This window comes from Bubalus kerabau, chromosome 1 (genome assembly GCF_029407905.1).
Source record: "Bubalus kerabau isolate K-KA32 ecotype Philippines breed swamp buffalo chromosome 1, PCC_UOA_SB_1v2, whole genome shotgun sequence".
In the NCBI taxonomy this organism is placed as follows: domain Eukaryota; kingdom Metazoa; phylum Chordata; class Mammalia; order Artiodactyla; family Bovidae; genus Bubalus; species Bubalus kerabau.
In genome coordinates, this window is record NC_073624.1 from 228,760,582 (window position 1) to 228,772,970 (window position 12,389).

General features: G+C 41.4%; 1 protein-coding gene across 1 annotated transcript in view; it reads right to left on the bottom strand.

Moving 5' to 3' along the window:
* Window positions 1-819: 819 nt before the first annotated feature.
* HTR4 (5-hydroxytryptamine receptor 4) overlaps window positions 820-12,389 on the bottom strand; it is a 65,187-nt gene continuing 53,617 nt past the window's right edge. Inside the window, exon 6 of the mRNA XM_055551524.1 lies at window positions 820-910. Within this exon, the coding sequence (XP_055407499.1) occupies window positions 820-910 (91 nt within the window). The remainder of the gene's footprint in view (window positions 911-12,389) is intronic.

The window sequence follows — 12,389 nt, forward strand, 5'->3', positions numbered from 1 at the left end:
AGTGAGCATCTCAGAGCAGGAGGGCTTGAGGTCATGGCACTGGTTGGGAGCTGTCTGTCTTCTGCTTCCCTCCGAGGTTGCTGCAGAAATGGTTTTCCTCTGAAAGATCATTGCCTTGTTTCTTCCATGGTGAATAAATGGAGCATGTCCTGAAGAGAAGGACTGACAAGGACATAAGGAAGAGCAAGTAGAAGTCTGTGATGGACATGGGAGGACGCACAGTTGGACCCAGACTCTGGGTGGAAAGTGTATTAGTGTCTGGTACAGAGCAGGACAGAGATGAGCCAGTGAGCAGTCTGAACATGGCTGTGACAGACACGAACAAGCAAGAGATGCGTGCTTTTGGAACAGAACTCTGACCAAGGCAGGCGCAGGGAGGATGTATTTTGGCAGTGCATGTGAGCAGGCACAGCAAAGAAGGAATATTTGGAAACGTCTATGCTTGAGATAGGACACAGTGAGCGATCCTGTTTGGAACATAAGCAAGACAAACCAGGCATAGTAAGGGTATAAACTGGGGACAACAGAGACTATGAGGCAAGGGTGACTATGAGGCCAGAAAGAGGGAGTGCTAGGAGATAAAAAGATCCCTTCCAGGGGGATCTCTGGCGAAGAACCTCCCAGTGAACAAGGGGACCACCCTGTCCCCTGCCACCTGCTGGAATCCTGGAAGAAAAGCTCGACGAGCACAGGGTGCCTGCACCAACAGACGGAATGCTGGGTGAAGAGAACACCGGGTGCAGTCATGCACAAGCAGCAGCTTAGGACCTGGCCCTCTCTTGGAGGGATGGCTGTCTTCAGGGTCACTGCCCCAGGGGCCTAAGTGTCACTGGGCTGTGCAGCCACCAAAGGAGAACTTGCTGGGGGGTGGGACTGACTCTCCCATTGGCCACCACACTCCACTGCATCCCTAGAGAGGGGAGAAGATCACAGAAACTCAGAGTTGGAATGGACAGAGAGTCTGGTGCAAGAACCCACCCACTGCAGAAAAGCCCCCTGTTCCATGCAGACAGGTGGTTGTTTAGCCCCTGCTTAGAAATCTCCACTGACCCACCAGGCCATATTATTTTTGATCAGCTTTAGTTATTGGAAATAGCTTACTAATATTCTGCCAAAATGAGCCTTCCTACAGCTTCTATCCAGTGGAACTACTATGCCCTCCAGGCCCACTCAAAATTCTTCTCTCTGCTAATTATATCCTCCAAGTTTTCTCTTCTCCAGGCTACACATTTCCATTTTCTTTAATAGTTCATTATATATTATGGTTTCCAGATGATTGCCCATAATGGTCACTGTCCTCTAAACACAATCCTTATTAAAATGATCTCTTATGGAATACAGAACCAGGAAAGAGCCCAAATCTACATAGTGAATCTAATTTATGTCACAAACTTTTCATCATCAATTTAGTTTACTTCTATGGATGTGATTAAGTTCATTTCCGACAATGATAATATTCTATTGGCTATGTGTTCAGTTAATTGCCAGGTTTTGTCTTTTTTCATACAAATAGCTGTCAATTCCTGTGGTTCTTTACTACACTGGTGCAATTTTTATTTATATGTATATTTATTTATTTACTCATTCACTTATTTTGCCAAAATATAGGACATGACATTTGTCTCATTTTAATTTCATTTTATTGATTTGGTATCATTTTAGTCAACTGAAATTCTAAATCATAACAATTTCAACATTCAAGATAGGATTATTTAGCACTGACTCAAGTGAGACTTTAAGGCTTCCACAAGCACATAAGAAGATCAGATATTCGGGATAGGGGGACACATGTACACCTGTGGCTGATTCATTTCAATGTATGGCAAAATCCACCACAATATTTTAAAGTAATGAGCCTCCAATTATAATGAATAAATTAATTTTTAAAAACATGAAAAAAGAAGATCAGATAACTATTGCTACCTAGATCTTTCAGTTTAGTATCATTTGCCTTTTAGATCTTCAATTTTCAGTCAAGAGAAAAAAAAACTATTGATCAAACAGGGATAAACCAGAACCTATGGTACCCCAACACAGACTAGCCTCCCAGCAAATGGGTAATCATCAGTGTGCCTGAGAATGGACCCATCCATGGAAGGCTTTGTGCAATGCCTTGCTGAAATGTCCTGTCAAGCAGTAAGTCTGTCCTAATAGACAATGAAATGAGTTGACATGAATTTTTTTGTTTGTTTTAATGAAACAACACTGACTCTTGCATACATACCATTTGTGTAATAACTGTTTTCAATTTTTGGTAAGGTCTATTTCAAGTTGTGAGGCTACAGTTTCTGGAGTCTACTTTATTCTTTCTTTAAGAACTAGGGCAATATTTACTGATCTCCAGGCTGCTATAAAACCCTGAGTCCACAAAAGAGCACCAGTCAGAGGTCTCATCAACCAGTTCCTTTAATCCCCTGAGAAATATTAATAATACATCTTGGCTCAGAGACAGTTAAAAGCTTTCCATAAATCTCAGGCAGCAACTTTCTCCCTGTGATAGTCTCTTCTTTCCAGTTGGAAGACTATTCTTACTGAAGCAGAATATGTAAGATTTCTTCCCTAAATAAGGAGAGCTAACTATTTTTGGGTTTTCTACTTGCTCTGAACATAGCTATTGATTCATCCTTAGTTATATTTTCCTTCGTTCAGATTTTTCACATGCCATTTTCAAACATGAGCTCCCTAGAAAAACTCAAAATGCAACCTCATGTCTTTACATACCCCTTGTATTTTCCTCTGTTTTTATTCACTGAACATATCTATTAAAAGAATGACTGAATAGAAAGGAAGAAAGAAAAGAAGGAGAGAAGGAAAGAAGAAGGGGAGAGAGGAAGGAGGGGAAGGAGGAGAAAGAGGAGAAGGAAGGGTTTCTCATTTCTCACTGGCCAAATTCCCTTTGTATCATACTTTTTATTATCATTAGCAACAATAAAAACAATCACTCATTAGGGTAGCACCTGTGTGTCAGGGCCTGGGATAAGTGTGTTATGTGCATTAATTAGTATAGTTTAAACCCATTTAACAGACAAGGAAACTGAGTTTCAGAGTTAAATAATTTGCCCAAATTTATTCAGTTAATAAGCAAATCAGACCTTAAAAATTCTGGTCAGTTTTGATTCCAAAATCTGGACCCTGAATTGACCTGATACACTGTCACTCATCATCTTAGGAACCATTACTGCTAAGTTCAGTATTCAGGTTCTGTGTCTCCAGCATTTCCATGTCCCGTTATGATGGACTCTAGGGTAAAAGGCATATGTACATGGGTGTAGAGTACATCTACTCCTCCTATGGGAAGCCTACAGTATGGTGTGTCTTCTTCTTTTACTGAAACACAGTGTGACTGGGACACTAACATGGAACTCTTTCCTCTTGCCCACTAAAGGAGCATCTTTGCCAAGAGGTGCACATATTTTCTGTGATGCAGAACCAGGGAGACTAGGTGGAAAAAGGAAAAGAAAGTGTAAAGTCAGGATAGCAGAGAGAGTAGAGGAAGGGGTTAAGTGAGTAAACATAACAAAGAATGAGCAGAGGGGATGGAAGACAGAGCGGGAAGACCTGGGATAAACAGAACCACTGAGTTGGGTGTGTGGAAGGCTCCAGAGCAGTTGCAGAGCTTGGGAGGAGGTTCTTTGAGAAGTATCTCCAAGAGGTTACACTGGTTCTCTCATATAATCCTTCCAGATAGTCAACTAATGATTGAGACTTCTGCAGAATTGCTGGTACCACTCCTTTTTATCCAGACAATATCAATATAGCTCTTGTCGAGGAGAGAAGAAAGGAAAATATCCCAGTCTCCTAACTCCATGGGGAACTCACAACCGACTCCCTCTCAGCAGGAGGAAAGGAGACCTGAGAATAACGATGGGGTGATCTTGCATCCTGGTTGGCCTGTGTCAGTCTCAGTTGACACTATTGTATGAATCACAATGAATAGTTTAATGTCTTCTCCTTTTTAGGTCTTCGTTCAAGATACAGAATCATGGTGCAGTATGCTGTGCCCCAAGAGATATTGTTCCCACATCTGTCCATAGAATTTCCAAGCAAGAATATTGAGGTGGGTTGTCATTTCTTACTCCAGGGGATCTTCCCAACCCAGGGATTGAACCCACATCTCCTGCATCTCCTGCAGAGGCAGGTGAATTCTTTACCACTGAGCCACTGGAAAGCCTCATACAATGGGAACATGACTTTAACATTCAGTGAGTACCTTTTGCTTTCAACTGCAAGGCCACCCTATTAACTAAGCAATGCAAACAGTAAACCAGGAGACAGGAACCTGGATTCTGATGTCTTTTTAGCCTTCAGTCATGGCATGCCTCTGATGACTAAGTCCCTTTCCTGTACCTCATTTTCCTCATGCGTTAAACCAGGAAGATAATCTATGAGATCCTTTGCAGCTACGACATTCTGGTTCTATGAGTAGCAGAGATCGTGGGTGACAGATACAGACCTTTTGACTGGGCACCAGCTGTGTGTGGGACTGTTCTCCAAAGCTGTGGGTATTTGAATTTGGCTTTTAATATTCTATTGTTAGTATCTGATACTTTATATTCTGTGTGGAGGGAGGAGGTTTCTCTGGAAACACAGGAAGATAATTTTGGGATTTGTATTCAAGAATCTGAAATACCTCAATTTTTGAATCTGTGAAGTCACACTGCAAAGCTGTTAAATGTATCTGGCTAGGATAGGACAGGGAGGGGCGGAGATGCTGCAACTTAAAATGCAGCGAGATCACAACTGTCTTACCTCAAACATATGCTTAATCAGAAACATTGGCAGAGCCACTCAAAACCCCTGGTGCAAAACACCATTAAAAAAGAACCTCTGATATTTTAACAGATGAGTTTTTAAAATGCAATTTCTTGTTTTAATAGTTTTAGTAAAATCTTCTACACTTCATGAAACATTCTTATATCATTATATCATTCCACATATAACCTTCAACGTAACTCTGTAAGGAAGCCAGGTAGGTACAATGTAGAGGTATGGATTGACTGATAGGTAATAGTGGATCTAGTGCTATAAATCAGGTGGCCTGCCTCCTAAATCAGGAATTCTGTCCACTGGGAAACATGGAAATAATTGTACAGTGGGAAGAGTTTTGTGATGAAGTTTAATATAATCGGTTGATGAGACAGAGTTAAAATTACATTTGTTCCAGAAGAAGAGGGAGAAGGAGGAAGAGAAGGAAAAAGAGGAAAAGAGGAGAAAGATCACTAAGTTATCTTTTACAAAATTGTCCAGAGACTACATGCATCAGAGTTATCTTGAATATACATAACAAATCCAGATTCTTAGGACCCACACACCAGACCTCTAACCACAGTGTGGGAGTAGGGAGTAGGGAGAGGGCAGAGGTGAGGAGGGGAGAGCAGAAATCTGCATTTTTAAAAGGTGCTTTCATATTATTCTTGGGCACATGGAAGCATGATTCCCCGAGGAGGTGAATGTCCCGTTATTCTACTCACACCTGAAGCAAAGTTTAGCAACAGAAACATAGGGAAGAGAAAAGACATGTGACTAGGAAGAACTAGAGTTTGAGGCATTCAGTGATTCTTCACAAAGGATCAGAAAGAAAGCACTGAATTGCATGCAAACAGTTCATTTTAGCTGGGTGGACAAGTGGTATTTGTTGGCTTTTATGACATTGATGATGAAATGAGGAAAGATTTGGTGATGAATCATAAAAATGAGATAGCAAAAAATGTAAATGCACAAAAAATGAGTTGCACAAGCAATATTTTTTAAGGTGTTTTTCATGTGATGAAAAAAAAACAATGACTGGGTACAACTAACTGATAAAAACTAATAGAACTGTTTATAAACGGTGAGCATATAAACTTGTACTGAGTTATTAGTAAGTTTAATGGCTCAGAAGGTGACAGACTAGTGTCTTTAGAGCACTATAAACCAGAACAGAATATTGATGCTGGAAGATCCAGTATTTCCCAAATATGCAGTGATTTCCACAGATGATATACCAAACAAAGAGGCATAGCATTAAACAACCTGAATTGCAGTAAGGAGATTCAATACTTCTTTCCCTCATTCTGCTTATTCTAAAGAGAAATACTTAGTTTGGCCCCACTCTGGCTTTAACAAGTCTTTAGTACCTAATAAAACGGAGAGTAGGCCTTTGCTCAGAGTTTTTGGCAAGCAATATTATTAAATTTTAATACTAATAAAAATTTATGCAAATAACCATAATTTGTTTTGTTTTCATTCTATTTGTTTTTTAAATCATCTTCTGTATGTGACTTTGCATTTAAGGTCATGATAGAGTTTCCAGTTTCCAGAGATCAAATTGCCAACATCCTCTGGATCATGGAAAAAGGAAGAGAGTTCCAGAAAAACATCTATTTCTGCTTTACTGACTATGCCAAAGCCTTTGACTGTGTGAATCACAATAAACTGTGGAAAATTCTGAAAGAGATGGGAATACCAGACCACCTGATCTGCCTCTTGAGAAACCTGTATGCAGGTCAAGAAGCAACAGTTAGAACTGGACATGGAACAACAGACTGGTTCCAAATAGGAAAAGGAGTACATCAAGGCTGTATACTGTCACCCTGCTTATTTAACTTCTATGCAGAGTACATCATGAGAAATGCTGGGCTGGAAGAAGCACAAGCTGGAATCAAGATTGCCGGGAGAAATATCAATAACCTCAGATATGCAGATGATACCACCCTTATGGCAGAAAGTGAAGAGGAACTAAAAAGCCTCTTGATGAAAGTGAAAGAGGAGAGTGAAAAAGTTGGCTTAAAGCTCAACATTCAGAAAATTAAGATAATGGCATCTGGTCCCATCACTTCATGGCAAATAGATGGGAAACAGTGGAAACAGTGGCTGACTTTATTTTTTTGGGTTCCAAAATCACTGCAGATGGTGACTGCAGCCATGAAATTAAAAGATGCTTACTCCTTGGAAGGGAAGTTCTGACCAACCTAGACAGCATATTAAAAAGCAGAGACATTACTTTGTCCACAAAGGTCCGTCTGGTCAAGGCTATGGTTTTTCCAGTAGTCATGTATGGATGTGAGAGTTGGACTACAAAAAAAACTGAGTGCCAAAGAATTGATGCTTTTGAACTGTGATGCTGGAGAAAACTCTTGAGAGTCCCTTGGACTGCAAGGAGATCCAACCAGTCCATCCTAAAGGAGATCAGTCCTGGGTGTTCATTGGAAGGACTGATGTTAAAGCTGAAACTCCAATACTTTGGCCAACTGATGCGAAGAGCTGACTCATTTGAAAAGACCCTGATGCTGGGAAACATTGAGGGCAGGAGGAGAAGGGGACGACAGAGGATGAGATGCTTGGATGGCATCACCGACTCAATGGACATGAGTTTGGGTAAGGGAGTTGGTGATGCACAGGGAGGCCTGGCATGCTGTAGTTCATGGGGTCGCAAAGAGTTGGACATGACTGAGCGACTGAACTGAACTGAACTGAGAGTTTCCTTTACAAATAGATCTATTCAAATTTCAAAAAATGTATTTAAAGATAGATAGCAAATAGCATGGGCAGAATGCTGATATGGGTAAAAGTTGTGAAAATAGCAGGCAAATGACCAAAAAATCCCCTATCAGACAGATGTGAAAACCTAATTGCAGAGAGTAGAGTCTTGACAAGGACATAAAGCAATGCACCCTCAGGGTGGAAACTCTGGGATCTTAGGACAGCATTCTTTTTATTATTTTGTGCTGCTTGCAGAAAGGACCCCAGTTAGCTGAATTTGCAGTTTGGAACGCCTATCCTTGTAGCTTGGGCAAAATATATTCTAAGGGGTTCTTTAGTTCCATCACCAGTGTCAGACATGTCCATGTTTCAACATGCCAAAGTACAAGATCAAATCAGTACACACAGCTTACTCTGTTTATCCATATGCACATATAATTAAAGTCAAACCAAGTTGCTTGTGAGACTTTTTTCCATTGCCTATCATAGTTCTTGAAAGACAAATAAAACTAGAACTTTTAATCTTTGGGGGATCAGACTCCCTGCCTGCTTCTTCTGCTAAACTATTTTGATATGAAAGAACCTAAAAATCTGCAGGAGAAAAATGTCTTAGGTATAGATCCATGATAAAATCAGCCAGTATAAATTTAAGTGAATGTTTATTATGTGCCAGTGATTGTGCTAGGCTAATCATGGATTATCTCACGTAATTTTCACAACAATCCTATCACAGAGCTTTTTTTTACAGTATCTAGTTGAGCGAGGCCTAGCAACTTGCCCAAGTCAAAGGGCTAGGGAGAGGTGCAGCCACAATCTGAACCAGGCAAATTCAACAGCAGCATGGCTAAATGTGCACCTTCACTCAGTAAGTACCCTTGATTCTTAGACACTGCAGGTAGGAAATGTCCTGCTTTCTAGAAGCTGCCCAGGTGAGCAGAGAGTGTTTTAAATACATAAAAGTACTTAAGATCCCACAGGATAAGCTGAGTCTCCAAGAAAAAGAGAAGCAGGTGGTGTGAGGGCCCAGAGGAGGAAGTGATTAGCTCAAAGATTGGGGGAGTAGGGATCAGGAAAGTTTAGAGCTCATGTTGGAACCATGCCTCAAGGAATGAGTAGGCTTGTACCAGGAAAGAAAGTGAGAGCATTTGGGGCAGCAGAAGTAATTCAGAGGCTGGAGAATTCACTGTTTACCTAAAGAAAACTGATCAATCTTGCATGCTTATTGCATAGGGAGTTAGGTCAGGGGAGAGTTGGGAGAAATGAGTTGGGAAACCAGATTGGGTCAGGCAAGAAGGACTTTACATGCCCTTCACTATCTGCCCACTGCAAATCACGCTATTTTGCTCAAGGTTATTCTATTACAGCTCAATCCAATTGGCATTTACAGTTTAAAATCCCACATGCCTGAATGGCCTTCACATCCTCTTAAACAATACATGTGAAATAGCTTCTCTCTCTATGGTGATATTATACACATAGTCCCAAAAGAAAACCAGAGGCAAAAAAATTATAATTTGCAACCCTGCCAATGTCTTGCCTTGGGTAATAGTAAGTTACCCCTCACTGGGAGGAGAGACAGACAACTACCTACCAGATAAGTTATAGAGGAGATCACTGCACTGGTTGGGATATTTGACCATATTGCTTCTGAAGCCCAGCCCATGTCTAAGAACCAAATGTCCTCCATTATTTCAAGAGTTTTCAATTAACTAGTAAGGAGCATAGCTTAGTGGTTAACAGCAAGAGTCTGAAATCAGATGAATATCTGTTAGAATCCTGGCCCACCACTTGCCAGCTATAGGATAGTAGCCAAGTAATTTAACCTCTCAGAGTCTCAATTTTCCCATCAGTAAAATGGGGATAATAATACTTGCTCCATGGGTTATATTAAGAATTCCATGAGATGACATATGTAATGCACTTAGCTTAATCCCTGGCAAATAAAACCAACTCTCAGTAAATGGCCGATCCTAAGATAATGATAATAAAGATGGTGACGTCTGGACCAGGAACCAAAGTATTCATAGCAACTCATTGGTATACATGACAGTCATACACACACACACACACACATACCTTCCCCCATAGTCAGAAACTCAAAGCAGGCAATGCCACTTCATAAATAGAAGGAAAATTCCATTATAACACCAGCAAAGGAAATAAAAGTCTGAGAAGAATAAAAGGAACATGAGTAGGCACCAAATATGTTTGTCAGGTTTATCAAAATACAGATTCACCCATTTCTTAGAGAATAAAAACCTCTCCAAGAATAATTCTAACTGTGAAATATTTCGAAGAATCTTATAAAAAACGAGGATGAGAAAATAATTCGGAACTCATCTTGTGGAAAGCAGGTTCTTGGCTCTTTGGTTGAACATAACCTGGAGCACAGTCAGACGTCTGTTTACATAACCAGAAGCTGTCCACCAGGTTTCTTCCCCTAAAGGTTAGGGGTGATTTCACAGCACTTCTTGGAGGACAGAAGCTAGAAATTTCTGCCTCACTCCCTTCCCCACAGTTCCCCTTTCCTTGCAGTTGAAGTAATTTTCCTTCTCCTTCTGAATTTCTTGCTCAGGAACTATCCTATACCTTATAAAAAGGATATTATGTGATTTGACCCCAAACCATTTCCCCTCAGACCCAGTTCTGACAACGAACCAGTTTCAGAAATAGGAGCCTTGTCTTCCCAACTTAGAGTTCCTCCTTTTTTCTCCTACTAAGATCATGATTATGAGAACACAATTCATCAATAAATTACTTATTCCAGGCTCCATCTATATAATATCTCATATCAGCCTCATAATAATGTTATGAGGCAAGAATCATCTTCACTCCCACATTTGCATAGAAAGAAACAGGGGCACCAACAGGTCAAGGAACTTGCCCAGGATCACATAGCTTCAAAGTGGCAGGACCTGAATTCAGACAGGCTCATCAAATGCCAAGTCCTATTCCTTTAGCCACAATACCAAACTGCTTCACCAGTGTTCTGATTTCCTCTGGATTGGGATCCTGCCTTATTACTTTCAGACCAGTGAAGTCCTAACAGTCTTAACTGTTCACATGTAAAAAAGGAAGAACATGAAAACCAGGATGAGGGGATGCTTCTTGAATTTCAATCCTTCTCCTTAAAAATCTTTATCAGCAATTCCTTTCATATCAAAGCCTCAAACAATAGAAATTTATCTTGATGGGTGGATATGACAACATTTTTCTCAGACAGAATCTCAGGCATAAAACCAGCTGCTTGCCACTGATCACCTACAGAGGCTGGGAATGGATTCCTTTCTTGCACGCATGCGTGCTCAGTTGCTTCAGGTATGTCTGACTGTGTGCAACCCTATGGGCTCCTACTCCCCACCAGGCTCCTCTGTCCATGGGATTCTCCAGGCAAGAATACTGGAGTGGGTTGCCATGCCCTTCTGCAGGGAATCTTCCCAACCCAGGGACTGAACCTGCATCTCCTCCATTGTAGACGGATTCTTTACCATTGAGCCACCAGGGAAGCCCAGATTCCTTCCTCGGATGCATCTAAATTTCCCATCAGCCAGAAGAATCGTAAAGAAAAGAGAACTGACAGCATCACTCTGGCACATCTCTTCCCACAAGTAACCTTTCCAGAAGGTCTCCGGCTTCAACCAAAGAAAATACTATGCTGGCTGAAGAAGGTTTGCTCTCTTTTGTGTTTAACTGCACTGTGGGAGGATTTTGTGGATCTGTAACTCACACAATCACAAATGAAGGGTTTGAGAACATCTCCTTTGACCCCCCACCCCTTCCTTGGCTAAGCTGACTAACGATCAATCAATGCTTCCATTGACTGGTGATCATCCAATTTTATCCTTCTACTTTATTAGGAACATCTTAGTAAGCAGTCCATTCATTTTGTGTTGAAATATGTATCCTTAAAACTTTAATCCTTTATAACTACCTCTTTTCTTTGTTATTGTTGTTTAGTTGCTAAGTTGTGTCTGACTCTTTATGATCCCATGGACTATAGCCTGCAAGGCTCCTCTGTCCATGGGATTTCCCAATCAAGAATACTGGAGTGGGTTGCCATTTCCTTCTCCAGTGGATCTTCCCAACCCAGGGACTGAACCCATGTCTCCTGCATTGGGAGATGGATTCTTCACCACTGAACTACCAGGGAAGCCCATCTCTTTTCCTTGGGATCCTTCAAAACAAATTGGTTCCCTCTTCCCAAAACAGCCCTCAGATATATTAAAAACAACACTTATGACCTGAATCATCTTTGAACCCTAAGCTCATCATCCCCCATTCCTTACATTGTTCTTCACATGGCATGAATATTGCAACAACAACAAAAAAATCATGATGTTTATCTTCTCCTGGAGACACTCCTGTTTGTGGACACCCAGAATAAGATGAAGCTTTACCACTGCTATGGACCAGGGCCGAGTGTCACTACAGAGAGGACTAAGCACACATTTCGGAGAAGGCAATGGCACCCCACTCCAGTACTCTTGCCTGAAAAATCCCATGGACAGAGGAGCCTGATAGGCTACAGTCCATGGGGTCGCTAAGAGTTGGACACGACTGAGCGCCTTCACTTTCACTTTCATGCATTGGAGAAGGAAATGGCAAGCCACTCCAGTGTTCTTGCCTGGAGAATCCCAGGGACGGGGGAGCCTGGTGGGCTGCCGTCTATGGGGTTGCACAGAATCGGACACGACTGAAGCGACTTAGCAGCAGTAGCAGCAAGCACACATTTACACGGTGGTATGCTTTCCTAGTGGGTCTCTTAGTGTGCTTTGGAAGCGATTCCTTCCTGAACAGCTGCTCTGACTAAATCGGGAGGGCTGTGTCTCTGCCAAGTACATGCTGTAAGGGAACAAGCTTGTAGAGCCTGCCTCATAGAAAGGGCTTATCTGCAAGCTTACTGCCGGCACTCTAACCACGGACATTCA